Source organism: Bos taurus, chromosome 5, assembly GCF_002263795.3.
Source record: "Bos taurus isolate L1 Dominette 01449 registration number 42190680 breed Hereford chromosome 5, ARS-UCD2.0, whole genome shotgun sequence".
Lineage (NCBI taxonomy): Eukaryota > Metazoa > Chordata > Mammalia > Artiodactyla > Bovidae > Bos > Bos taurus.
In genome coordinates, this window is record NC_037332.1 from 26,988,096 (window position 1) to 27,002,538 (window position 14,443).

General features: G+C 45.5%; 1 protein-coding gene across 1 annotated transcript; it reads right to left on the reverse strand.

Annotated features, from left to right (window-relative positions):
* Positions 1-10,424: 10,424 nt before the first annotated feature.
* KRT18 (keratin 18) lies at positions 10,425-14,075 on the reverse strand. Its single transcript, NM_001192095.1, has 7 exons — positions 13,556-14,075; positions 12,692-12,774; positions 12,258-12,414; positions 11,548-11,712; positions 11,320-11,445; positions 10,910-11,133; positions 10,425-10,616 (listed from the first exon to the last, which is right to left on the reverse strand). The coding sequence occupies exons 1-7, from the start codon at positions 13,967-13,969 to the stop codon at positions 10,496-10,498; spliced, it is 1,290 nt and encodes a 429-aa protein (NP_001179024.1). The 5' UTR covers positions 13,970-14,075; the 3' UTR covers positions 10,425-10,495.
* Positions 14,076-14,443: the final 368 nt, after the last annotated feature.

The window sequence follows — 14,443 nt, forward strand, 5'->3', positions numbered from 1 at the left end:
TGCAGGGCCGCTGTATCCCCAGAACCCCTCAGTTGGGTCTCCTGGCTTCCAGTTTGTTCTGGAACTTCCGGTAGCTCCCAGGGCGAGTCCCGGGGCACCTGCAACGCCTCAGTCTCCTAAGAAGGAGGAGCACTTTCCTATCATAACACAAAGAACTCAGGGGGAAAAATCTCAGGTATGTGTGTGTTGAGTGCGCATATGTTTAAGGTAAGGATCGACTATTAAAAAACAATCTTAAAGTTATTTTTGGAGAGAATAAATGAGCAACATTTTACAAACCCATTTTTAAGAAATTAAACTTTTATTTTGAGATAATTGTAGACACATGCATTTGGAAATAACACAGAGAAATCCCACGCACTTCCTTACCCAGTTTCCCCCAAGGGTAGCCTCTTACAAAACTGTAGTACTATAGATCACAGACAAGGCTTTTATCTTGATGAAGTAAAGATACAAGACATTTCCATCACCACAAGGATCTCTGGTGTTATCTTTGTATGGCCACACACTTTACTCTGGCCCCATTTCCTTCTTAACACCCACACCCCTCCCCCCAACCACTGAATCACTAAGTTGTTCCCCATTTTTATAACTTTGTTATTTGGAGAATGAAATAGACATGGAATCATACAATATGTGACATTTGGGACTGACTTTTCTCAGCATATTTCCTTGGAGATTCACCTGGGCTATTGCATATAGCTGAGAAATATTCCACTGCAAGGATGTGGTACTGTTATTTAACCATTTACTTGTTGAAGGACATCTATATTGTTTCTAGTTTTTAGCTATTTTAAGAATACAGTTGCAGAACTTCCCTGGTGGTTCCAATGACTAAGACTCTGCTCTCCCAATGCAGGGGGCCTGGGTTCATTCTCTGGTCGGGGAACTAAACTCTATATGCCTCAACTAAAAGATCCTGTGTGTCACAACTAATAAATAAATCTTTACAGATAAATTAATTAAAAAATTTTTACAAAGGATAAAGTTGCTTTTGCAGTACAGATTCTTTTTGTGAAGATAAAGTTTTTGTTTCTCTAGCATCAATGTCCAGGAGTGCAAGGCTGCATTGTGTGTGAGATTTTTAAGAAACTGCCAAACTGGATTTCAGAGTTGTGCTATTTTCCATCCCTGCCAGCTATGTATGAATTTTCCAGTTTTTCCACATCCACTCCAGCATTTGGTGTTGTCCATTTAAAATTTTTTAATCATCTTAATTGGTGTGTAGTGATATCTTGTGGTGATTTTAGTTTGCATCTCCCCAATAGTGATATTGAACATCTTTTCATATGCTTATTTGCCATCTGTATATCCTCTTCAGGGAACTGTCTCTTCAAATTTTAACCCATTTTCTAATTGGATTGTTTGTTTTTTACTGTTGAGTTTTGAGAATTCTTTATATGTTCTAGACAGTAGTACCTGGGAAATGTATGGTTTGCAACTAATTTCTCCTAGTCTGTTGCTTGTCTTTTTTTTTTTCCCTGTAGAGTTTTTTAGTATTGTGTTTTACATTTAAGTTTGTGATCAATTTTGAGTTAATTTTTGTATAAGGTGTAAGACATAGATTGAGATGGTAGTGGCTGTTTTTCATTTGTGATTGTCCAGTTGCTCCCGTACTGCTTGTTGAAAAGGCTATTTTTTCCTCCATTGAATTGCTCTTTTCCTTTTGTCAAAAACTGGGCATATTTGTGTGAATCTATTCCTGGGTTCTGTATGTCATTCCAGTGATCTGTATATCTGTCTCTCTGCCAGTACCACACAGTCTTGATTACTATAGTGAAATAATGTGTTCACATCATGTGGACTGATTTTTCCTACTTTCATGTAATTGTTTTAGCTATTCTTGTTTCTTTGCCTTTCCATATACATTATATTTTTATTTTAAAAAGTTTTTCTTATTTTACTATAGAGGAAAAAATAGCCTTGTGACTATAAAAAGATTGCCAAGATGTTAAATTTAATAATATCAGCTTCATTGGCTTGTTGTGAGGATTAAATGTGTGGGTTGTTGTTGGGAAGTCGTATCTGAGTCTTTGAGACCCCATGGACTGTAGCCCACCAGGGTTCTCTGTCCGTGGGATTTCCTAGGCAAGAATATTTGGAGTGGAATGTAAATTTTAGAATAATCTTGTCTCTACACACACACACACACACACACACACACACACACATAATCCCATTTCATTGTTGATGTTGGCAATTTGTTTCTTCTCTCTTGATTTGTCGATTTTGTTCATCTTTTCAAAGAAGTTGTTCTTTTTAAAAAACTTTTATTTATGTACTTATTTTTGGCTGGGTCTTCATTGCTACACACAGACTTTCTCTAGTTGCGGTGAACAGGGCCACTCCCTAGTTGCAGCGCTCAGGCTCCTCATTGTGGCCTACAGGCTTCGGTGCTTCACAGCACGTGGGGTCTTCCCAGATCAGGGATCGAACCTGTATCTCCTGCTTTGGCAGGTGGATTCTTTACTACTGAGCCACCAGGGAAGGCCCTCAAGGAAGCAGTTCTTGGGACTTCACTGGTGATCCAGTGGATAAGAATCTTCCTGCCAGTGCAGGAGACATGGGTTCGATACCTGGTTGGAAAGGATTCCACATGCCCTGGGGTGACTAAGCAGCTACTGAAGCCTGTGTACTTAAAGCCAGCGCTCTGCAGCAGGAGAAGCCACTGCAATGAGAAGCCTGTGTGTTGCAGTGAAGAGTAGCTCCTGCCCACGCTACTAGGGAAAGCCCTAGTATAGCAAGGAAGACCCAGAGCAGCCAAAAAAAGTCCTCTTTTTCATTATTTTCTCTATTGCTTTTCTGTTTCCAGTGTCACTGTTTTCAAAATTTCTTCCTTTTGAATTTCCTTCTTTCTGCTTGTTTATGGTTTATTTTGCTGTTCTTTTTCTATATTCTTGAAATGGGAGCTGAGCATGAATTCCCCTCTCAACATTGCTTCATCTGTATCCTACCATTTTTGAGATAATGTATTTTAATTTTCCTTCAGTTCATTGTGGTTTTAAATTTCTTTTGAGACTCCTTTGACTCATGGGTTACTTAGAAGTGTGGTATTTCATTTCTAAGTGTTTGGAGATTTTTCTCTTATCTTTATGTTGTTGTTTTCTAGTTTGATTCCATTGTGGTCAAAGAAAACATTCTATATGATTTAAATTCTTTTCAATTTTCTGAGGTTAGTTCTGTGGCCCAGGATATAGCCTGTCTCAGTATATGTCCAGTGGGCACTTGAAAAGAATGTGTATTCTGCTGTTGGGGGGGGTGAACTGTTTTATAAATGACAGTGAAGTTTCATTGGTTGATAGTGTTTTTGAGTTCCTCTTTAGCTTTGCTGATTTTCTGTCTAGTTGTTCTATCAGTTAGTAAGAAAGAAGTGTTGAAATCTCCAACTATAATTGTAGATTTTTCTGTTTCTCCTTTCATTTCAATCAATTTTTTTACTTTACATATTTTACAACTCTGTTGTTAACTGCATATATGTTAGGATTGCTGTGTCTTCCTGGTGGATTGAATTCATATCATTATATAGTGTCTCTGCTGCTGCTGCTGCTAAGTCGCTTCAGTAGTGTCTGACTCTGTGCGACCCCATAGACGGCAGCCCACCAGGCTCCCACATCCCTGGGATTCTCCAGGCAAGAACACTGGAGTGGGTTGCCATTTCCTTCTCCAATACAAGAAAGTGAAAAGTGAAAGGGAAGTCGCTCAGTCGTGTCCGACTTCTAGTGACCCCATGGACTGCAGCCTACCAGGCTCCTCCGTCCATGGGATTTTCCAGGCAAGCGTACTGGAGTGGGGTGCCATCGCCTTCTCTGATATAGTGTCTCTAACTCTGGCAATTTTCTTTGCTCTGAAGTCTACTATATTTTATATTTATACTGCCACTTCTACTTTATTTTGATTGATATTCCATTACATATCTTCTTTTTTCATTCTTTTACTTTTTATACCTGTGATTTTTAAAAATTTGATACATTTATCTGTAGAAAATTTTTTCATGTCAGTATTCTAAATAGATTTAACAACCCATTAGATTTAATAATCCATTAAACAATTGTTCAAAAATGTAGTCAACCAAGTCCCTATTGTTGGGCATATAGATTATTTCCAAGTTCAGGACATGGTAAAATTTTGCAAAATTTCTAATATTTTTATGTCCTTGATTTGAAGTGAATTTCTTTTTAAAAAACTTTATTTTCATTAGACAGTAATTACTTTACAATATCGTGATGGTTTTTGCCATACATCAGCATGGATCAGTCACAGGTACACATATGTCCCCTGCCTCTTGAAGGCCCCTGTCCCACCACTCTAGGTTGTCACAGAGCCCTGGCTTTGGGTTCCCTGCTTCATACAGCAAACTGCCACTGGCTGTCCGTTTCACATATGGTAATGTATACGTTTCAATGGTCTTCTCTCAAATCATCCCACCCTCTCCTTCTTCCACCGTGTCCAAAGTCTGTTCTTTATGTCTGTGTCTCCTGTGCTGCCCTGCATGTAGGATCACCAATACTACCTTTCTAGATTTCATATATATGCATTGATATACCATATTTACCTTTCTCTTTCTGACTTACTTCACTCTGTTTAGAAATGAATTTCTTATAGACACATTTATAACAAAAAAAGATGATTTTAATAGACTGCCCAATTATTTTAGAACTGGAGCCGTGTGACAAGGTAATTACTGCCAAAGATTCCTGAAAGTCAGACCATTTTGATTATTACACTGACCTTGTTGCCTTTTAAGGTAACCAAACCCACTTTGCCTCTGGTGGTCAGCTGCTGCCTCTGGCCTCTCCATGCTGGTATCCATCATTGCTATGGAAATCAGGAAGCCCATTTCCATAGCAGGCTGTCCATCTTCATTCCTGACTGCAGAGAAAAATCAGCACAGCCCTTTTAAAGAATGATGTGCTTCTCTCATCAGTATATATATCAGTGCCTCAGTGAAGGACGTTTCCCTTAGGCCCTCTTGGGGGAATTATTTAGGAGTGAGTGAATGGATTGTACATGATAAATCCCCTTTAACATTCCTGTCTAAGTCTTTGGATTTCTTTTTCTGTGTTATACAATAGGATTTCTCATATTACAGCTTCATTCCTCGTGCACCACTCCTGAATCCAGGTTTTAACAAATTAAGGAAAGAGATAAAAATCATTCCTAAACTGCTGGAGTTAGCACACTGAGTTTGGAATCTCTGAACCCATATTAAAAAATTCAGCCCAGGGAATTTCGCCTGGCAGTGCATTGGTTAGGACTCTATGCTTTCACTGCTGAAGGCCGGGTTCAGTCCCTGGTTGGGAGCTAAGATCCTGCAAGCCATGCTGCTGCTGCTGCTGCTAAGTCGCTTCAGTCGTGTCTGACTCTGTGCGACCCCATAGACGGCCACCCACCAGGCTCCCCCGTCCCTGGGATTCTCAAGGCAAGAACACTGGAGTGGGTTGCCATTTCCTTCTCCTGCAGTGGGACCAAAAAAAAAAAAATTCAACCCAATTCTAAAACTGTGTTCCTTCCTCTCTGGTGTAGGATCTTTAGAATCTTACTCTATACATTGTTCTTCATAAACTAGTAAATGTTTGCAATTTTTGTGAGTTTTCTCTTCTGGGGTCAGATTTTGTGTTGTCCCTCTAGTTGTGTGTCTGAGCTGTCCATGGCACATTGACTGCTGCAAGTGAGGCTTTTACAGAGTTTCCAAGTAAGACAAAACCAGCCTCATTAAACAGAGAAAGAGGGGCTGCCTCTGCCAGCCAGTGAGATTTAGCAGGGCCTGGGCATTCAGCATCCTCAAATATATCCCAAAGCCCCTTTGCCTATTCTTAGGATTCCTCCTTAATCTCTTGGTTTTTCCCATAAGACCTGGGAAGGTTGTGATTTCAGTGTATGTAATCCAACAACCTGCAGAATCAGGCTTCAGCTGCATCGGCCCCATGGCTACAGGAGTTAAGAGATTCATTTAGGAAGTCTTTCTTGGGATCAGCCTGGTCCCTTTAAGCCAAGAATTTAAAAGGTCAAGCTTGCCATTTCCTTTTCTTAAGCTCATTAGTACAGCCAAAGCAGCCAGACCACACCAGAGTCCTTGATTTCCTTTTCCTTTCCTGCATTAGGAGGGAAAGCCATGGTGCTGACCCTCTGTACAGACTGGGTCTGACTCTCAACCTTGCCTGCCCATTGGAATCACCTACGGGCTTTTTGGGGCTTCCCAGGTGGCTCAATGGAAAAGAATCCATCTTCCAATGGCAGTAGACTCAGGAGATGTGGGTTTGATCCCTGGGTTAGGAAAATCCCCTGGAGGAAGAGATGACAACCCACTCCAATATTCTTGCCTGGAGAATCCCATGGACAGAGGAGCCTGGTGGGCTACAGTTCATAGGGTCACAAAGAGTCAACGCAACTTAATGACTGAGCATGCACACCAGACTCTTAACGTTTGCCTTGAGTCCTGTGCCCCAACCTCAGAACAACTGAGTCAGAATATCTGGAGATGGGACCTGGCCTTGATATTGTTTATGAATCTCACCAGGTAATTCAAATGTGCATCCAAGGGCTGAGACTCCAACCCCTGCTTCCCCCCCACCCCACCCAAACCCCAGGTTTAAGTTGTAATGCACAGAGGAAAGAGTTTGGGACTGGGAATCTGGAAATGTAGTTTCCTGTGTTAAGCTTCTTGCTCTGTGGCTTCAGACCTGTCACATGATCTCTGTGAACCTCAGTGCCCACCTCTCTGGGCCAGAGCCAGTAATAACTGCTGCCTCGCATACTTCACAGGATTTTAATGGGATCAAATGCGTGAGCGCCCTGGGAACTGTAAGACATTGTCCAATGGGAGGGCTAGTCATACCAGATGTCTCATCTCAGGTTACTTCCATCATTTGCCTTAGTTGCAAGCACTGCTCGGGCTCTGCCAGGGACTTTCTGCTTCACCCTCGGGCAGGTGTGTGTGTGTGTGTGTGTGTGTGTGTGTTAGTCACTCAGTCATGTCCAACTCTTTGTGACCCCCTGGACTCTAGCCCACTAGGACCCTCTGTCCATGGAATTCTCCAGGCAAGAATACTGGAGTGGGTTGCCATTCCTTTCTCCAGGGGATCGTCCCGACCCAGGGACTGAACCCAGGTCTCTTGCATTGCAGGTGGATTCTTTACCATCTGAGTCACCAGAGAACCAGGTATACTTCCCATACTGTTTGCTGGGGTCAGTCTAGTCTCAGGCCTGTCTACTCGCTGTCCCACATAAGTCTCTTTGTTTTAGAGGCCTAAGAAAAGCTAGATTCCTCTTGACTAAATTTCAGCGAGGTGACTTTCCTGGCAGTCTAGAGGTTAAGACTCTGTGCTTTTACTGCAAGGGCACAGGTTTGACCCCTGGTGCGGGAACTCAGACCCCACATCCTGTGCAGCAGGCCCCCCCACCCCCGCCGCCCCGAATTCTAGTGATGGCCCACCAGCGCAGTAGAATACTTTGTCGGGGGCTCATCAGACTTCTGGGGCACTTGTGTGGTCAGAGGGATGTACTACTTGCCATGTGATACTTACACGTTTGGAAAATGGTGGAGAGGACCGCGTCAGACTTCTACCTCAATGGCCTTCCTATAACAAGTCTCAGAAAGTAAAGCTCAACCATCTTGCCCCAAGGTTTCATTTCCTGTAGACTCCTGCAAAGATTAGCGTTGGGGGATGATAACGGTTGGGAAAGAAGTCGGATAAGTGATTGTTATTTTATTCAGGGAAGGTAGGTTTAAGAAGGGTGAGAAACACCTCACTAGGGCACCTTGCTTTCAGGAAGGATGTTTTGAAGGACCCAGGTGACCTGCAGAAGCTCCCAGATGACCTCTCCTTGTGACTCAGGAAGAGTGACCCTTGCTGTGCTCACTTCACGTACCCTTTGACTCATCTTCTCTGGGGGAGCCTACTTTGGTAAAGATGCCCAATCCCTTCCTCTGGGGGCTTCCCTGGCCCTCGAGGCTGCCTGTCCTGGCGCCACTGTCCTCTGGGCCTCTCAAGGACAAAGGGGCTCTGGCAGTACTATCTTTAGCTTTTCTTGAAGGACCTTCATGTTTTTAGAGATTGCAGAATGAACACACTGTATTTCTTAAGTAAAAACTCAGTTTTCCATTTTAGTCGGAGATTCATTATCCTGGGGTCATCACATTTGCACTTTCCTGACTACAGTCTTCCTGGCTTGCTCTATCTGGCCTATAACACTTAACTTCTTGCTAACATGCTGTGTTGCAGTTAGTATCTGTTTCCCGTCACCAGAATATAAACTCCATGAGGACAGATATTTTGTCTATTTGGTTCACTGAAAATCCCTAGTGCCTAGAAGAGAGGCTGGTACATAGTAGGTGCTCAGTAAGTATTTGTTGAAAGAATAAATAAAAATGCACATCCTTTTGATCATTAGGCTATGAGCCCCACGAGGTAGGGGCAGTACCAACTTTGTTTACCACATATATGCTGACAGGGCCTGGCACAAAGTAGGCACTGCATAAATGTTAATATTTGGTAATATGGCAGTCTAACGTCTCATTTTTAGGAATTTATAGATAAATTCCTAGATAAATTCCTAGATATGCTCACATACGACATACTACTTAGATATTAAATGCATAATAATCAATATTAATTGCAGCATTTTTGCAAAAACAAAACTACTGGAGACCAAGACATTCATTGCTAGAAGATCCGGGTTAAGTAAATTCATACTCCACACACTAAAATACCAAGCAGCTGTTCAAAATAATGAGACATATGATGTGAGATCAAATGTAATAGCCCCTTTCCCATCAAATGACAGTTTGGTTTTTTTTGCATTGCTGAGACCCGAGAGAAAATTACTGAGGATTCTTTTAAAATAATTATGCCAACATCATTCCTATACAGATGCAATAAGAAGTCTTATGTAAAATGGTATCATATTTTGTATGATGTTTCACAAACTAGACGGATGACAAATTACTAAGGCAAGGATCAAGAAAAATCTAAATATCATTTCTCGAATTGGTCTGTGGAGCATGATTGAACCTTATACAGAGCAAGGTTCTGATTTTTTGAAAGAATTTGTAGAGTGTAGTAGTTACTCTGTATTGCAGATTAAAAGCAGATTTATGTGATATAAACATTCAACTGGACAATGGGTAGGAAAAATTAATTGAAATTGGCACCAAAACAGGATGTGTGACAGAATGCATAATCGTTGCAATTCTGTTTTTTTTTTCTCCCTCGATCCTGGACTAACAATTTTTTAGTAAATGGAATATGCATATGGATTCCAAATGAAGGTAGAAGAGATTCCAAATTCACTTATCTGGGTTTAAAAAAAAAAGGTAGGTCTACATATATTGATTCAGAAAGGTATCCAAGACACACTGTGAAATTAAGAAAACAGAGTTTAAGAAATTGAGGTGCAGAACAAACAGTATAATCCTACATATACAAAATAAAATGTGTTTGTATGTCTAGTTTAAGAAACTTTTATAGTGGTTAACTGTGGGGAATGGAATGGGACATATTTAATTTTCTTTCCTTATTTCCTTTTGGATTTTGTGCATTTTAAAAATACTTTTAATTAAAAAGAATAAATTACCATTCCAATCAAGGCATGATTAATTTTAGCCATCCTTTTTTTTTCACTAGATGACACACTTCCAATCAAAAGGACCCAATTGTGCAACCAGGCAGTCATACTAAATAAGAAAGAGAAAGACAAATACCGTTTCACTTACATGTGCAATCTAAAATATGGCACGAATGAACCTGTCCACAAAACAGCGAGACTCAGACACGGAGATCAGACTTGTGGTTGCCAAGGGAGGAGATGGCGGAGGGAGGACTGGGAATTTGGAATTGTCAGGTGCAAAGTATTATATACAGGATGGATAAATAAGGTCCTACTGTACAGCAGAGGGAACTATGTTCAATATCCTGTAACGAGCCATAATAGAAAAGAATGTAAAAAGAATAAAAAATGTTTCTATGAAGTAAAAGAAAATGGGATAGTATCTACTCCATTGGGTTGATCGTGAGCATTACATGAAACAGCCTGGCAGAGGACCAAGCAAGAAGCAAACTTTTGATAGTAGCAATGAACTATTACAGTTATTGACAAGAAACCCACTTATACACACACATCTGTCTTTGGCACAACTTCTTCCTCAGGCTCAGATTTGTACCAAGGAGCACTTGTCAGGTGGGAATTTATCATCGCCAGTTCACAATTCTATTGCAATTTTCCCCACTGCCCTTGGCCCATCTCATCTAGTAGCTCCCTCTTATGTCTCTGAGAAGCTGTTTCCCAGAGCCCAGATACTTCCTCTGCCCATACCCCACTCGTATGAAACCCCTGCGCTTAGAGGTGATTTCTGCCTGATCAGAGAGACAGGTCTATCCGGTCAGGGCATTTGTATGCTCACAGTATGAAAACAGACACTGAAGACATAAAATGATATGCAATAATGTCTCAACTTTTATTGATCTCCTGCTCCCCAGGGGACCCTGCTTCTGCGGCCTCAGTGCCTCAGAACTTTGGTGTCTGAGGTCTCAGACACCACTTTGCCATCCACGAGCCTGAGGGTGGTGGTCTTCTGGATGGTTTGCCTGGAGTTGCTGCTGTCCAGAGCGTCGCCAAGACTGTAACAGAAGACAAAGCCCCAGTTATAAACAGCCCCGAAGAGAAAAGAGAAACAAGGAAAATGAAGAAAAATAAGCCTGGCATTACTTCCTAATTCCCCCTTAGCTGCTTAAGCCAAACTCCACCTGTGCCTTAAGAAGAGCTAGGGCCGACACTTGGTCAGTTCTCTTCTCGGGGCATGCACAGAGCACCAGCCCAATGCTCAGTGGGCCAGTGAACAGGCATATGGGGGCTTGGGGATAAGTGGTAGCTTGATCCTAGCTTCTAGGGGTAGGAAAAGAGACTCACTCACCTGAAATCCTCCCCATCTTCCAGCAGACGGCGGTAGGTATTGATCTCAGCCTCCAGCTTGACCTTGACATTCAGCAGGGCCTCGTACTCCTGGGTCTGGCGTTGCCCCTCTGCCCGGGTCTGGGCCAGCTCTGACTCCAGGTGCAGGAGGACTCCGTTGAGCTGCTCCATCTGCATGGCATATCGGGCCTCCACTTCCCTCAGGCTGTTCTCCAAGCTGGCCTTCTGCAGGGGCACAGGGAGGAGGGTGGGGTGAGACAGAGTGGAGAGAGAGACTCTGCAGCTTTCAGCCCTCTTTGAAACTTTGTTGAGTGCCTACTATTTGCCAGGCACTAGGCTAGTGGGTAAGAGCAGTGGGAAATGCAATGGGAGAAACAACTGTTCCTAGTGAAAGGAGCTGAGGGTTCTTACCAGATTTCTCATGGAGTCCAGGTCGATCTCCAGGGACTGGACAGTGCGCCTCAGCTCCGTGAGGGTCATCTCAGCAGCTCCTATCTCAGCGGTCTGCGAGGTGACCACTGTGGTGCTCTCCTCAATCTGCAGGGTAGATATGGTCCTCAGGTTCCTCCTTCTCCATCAGCCTCCCTCCCGCACCCTCATGCCTCTGTGCTGAGCCTGGCATCCATCACTCTCTCGTACCTGCTGGGACCAGTACTTGTCCAGCTCCTCTCGGTTCTTCTGAGCCAGCTCGTCATACTGGGCCCGGATGTCTGCCATGATCTTGCTAAGGTCCTGAGGTTTGGGGGCATCCAACTCCACGGTCAGCCCAGAGTTGGCAATCTGGTTTTGTAGACCCTTTACTTCCTAAAAGAGAGAGGGACAAATGTTGAGGAAGGTTTCAGGGTCAGAGCTCTAGGAAGCCTCTTTATCTGTGACTGCCTCTTCCAGGAGTCCTACAGGATCAGTTGGGGAACAGAACTGAGGAATCTTTTGACTTTGCTCTCTGGGCAATGCCAATTCTGGGCTTCTACTCCATATGGGTAAAATGCCCACTGTTAACCACACATGCCTGTTGCTCACAGGTGGTGGTTTCTCTCTCCTTTCTTCACCCTGTCCCTCCATCTACAGACTACTCCTTGCACCTTCCTCCCTCACCATCCTCTATCACATCTCACCTCTACTGCTAGCTGTTTCCACCTTGGTCCTCATCTCATCCTCTCACCCATGTCTTTTTGACCTCACCATGCTCTAATTCCGGTTAACCACTGAGCATGGCAACAGTCTGATTAAGAAGTGCTTAGGCTGGTAGTTCTCAACTTCCCTGTAAGTCTTCTTGTACGTGGCTTGCTCCATCTACTCCCCAACCCTGACTTGTCTTGACCCCCTGGTGGCCAGGGGCCACTGCTTGCCTCCTCATGGTTCTTCTTCATGAAGAGCAGCTCCTCCTTGAGAGCCTCGATCTCAGTCTCCAGCTGCAGCCGGGTGACATTGGTGTCATCGATGACCTTGCGGAGCCCGTGTATGTCACTCTCCACAGACTGGCGCATGGCCAGCTCTGTCTCATACCTACGGGGAGTGGAGGTGATCAGAAGGGCCCCGCCTCTGGTCCCAAACCTTCTCAACCCATGCCACCTCCTAAAAGCAGCCTTATGCACACCAGCCACCTGAAGTCAGGAATCAAGCACTAAGCCTCTGAACACCATTCCTGGCACTTGGGGGGCAGAGTTCTTCACACTGAGTTACATTAAGAATAAATTGATGATGCTTTACTCTCATCCACCCAGCTCCACCCACAACTGAACAAAATCCCCTTGACCCCAGCTTCCTAAACCCCCAGCCTTACTTGACTCTGAAGTCATCAGCAGCAAGACGGGCATTATCAATCTGCAGAACGATGCGGGCGTTGTCCACAGAATTTGCAAAAATCTGGGTATATTGTAAACAGAGGTCGCTCCATGAATAGGTGTTAAGTGATGAGGTGGGCTGAGTGGAGGGTGTTATGTGTCTCTGAAAAAACCTTCCGGGTCCCTGGAATAACCAGAGGCTCTCCTCCTATACTTAGGCCCTTCCATTTGTGCTCCTCATACTGCTCCCTCCCTTCCCGGACTCCCAAATTCCACCTTTCCCAGTCTCCTACTGACTCTCTTTCTAGGCCTCTGCTGGCTGGCCTGTCTACTAAATGAGCAGCTACTGAAAAGTCCTCTCCCAGGTTCCCTCCTGCTGTTTTTAGTGCACCTGCTCAGCGCAGGCCCCATTGGCCTCTCCCACAGGTAGGCCGTGTGTTTACTCCAGGATGACTCAGCCTTAGCCACATCCGCTTAACCCCTCCAACTGTCTTCCAGAAGCTGGAGTGTCTGGGTCCTCTGTGTGAGCCTGTTTCGCCTCCCTGCATGCTGTCCGCTCCTCTGTGAAGCTCCCCCTCCTCTTCCCACTCTCCCCTGTGGAAGCTATCCGTGCCCTTTCACCCACCCTTGGGGTCCCCGTGAAGCGGGGGTGGGGAGGCGGTGTGTGTGGAAATCCGGGACATCCCTAATCCCCGACGGGTGGAGTTGGGGGCGGGGCGGGAGATAGGGAGGGGAGAGGAGTGCATACACCTCCCCCTACTAAAATTCCTATCCTTGGGGTAGGGGGAGGAGAGAGAAGGGAGAGGGTGACTGGAGGGTCACACTGGTTGGGAGTGGGAGCCACTCCCGCCGTGCCCGCTTACCTGAGCCCTCAGGTCCTCGATGATCTTCAGGTAATGCGCCCAGTCTCTGACCTGGGGTCCCTTCTTCTCCAGGTGTTCCCGGATTTTGCTCTCCAGTCTCCGGTTATCCGCCTCCAGGCTCCTCACCTTCTCCAGGTAGGAGGCCAGGCGGTCATTCAGGTCTTGCATGGTCTCCTTCTCGCCCTGGATGCCCCCTACACCCACCAGACCCCCGGCCATCCCGGCGCCCAGGTTCCCGGACCCCCAGCCGCCCCGGACGCTGGTGGTGCGGGACACGGAGATCCGGGAGCCCGAGCCCCCGGCGCCTGCATAGACGCTGGCCGCGCTGCTGACCGGTCGGACCCGGTGGCCCGACGACTGCACGGAGCCCAGGGACCGGTAGTTGGAGAAGGTGGATTGGGTGCTGAAGCTCATGATGCTTGTTCGCGAGGAAAGAGCGAGGCCAGGACTCAGGTGCTGGGTCGTGGAGTGTGTGAGGTCCGCAACTCAAGTTATAGCTCCCAGGGATGGGGGCGGGGATGGGGTCCGGCCCCGCAAGCCCCGCCCCCGCCATCAGAGTCGCCGCGGAAGCCTGGGTCACAGGTGGGACCGCGGGGACTTGGCGCCCTCGGTTCCTCACCCTCCCGGCCTTTCCCCGCCCCCTCTGCACCGCCCCACCAAGGCCTCCCTCCACCCCCCAGGGAGGGGGTGAGTGAGTGGGACCGGGCCTGCCAAGGGCAGAAGGTGAAGTTGACTCTGGCAGCTGGGATTTCAGGGCAGGAAATGACGTTATTGTACCCCCCTTTCCCAGGTGGAGGGAGGTACTGGCCTCGTAGAGAATTCGGGGGATGAGTGTCGAGTTGTGTGTGTCCTTGTCCTCAGCCTGCAGGCCAAGTTCTCGCCTGCAGG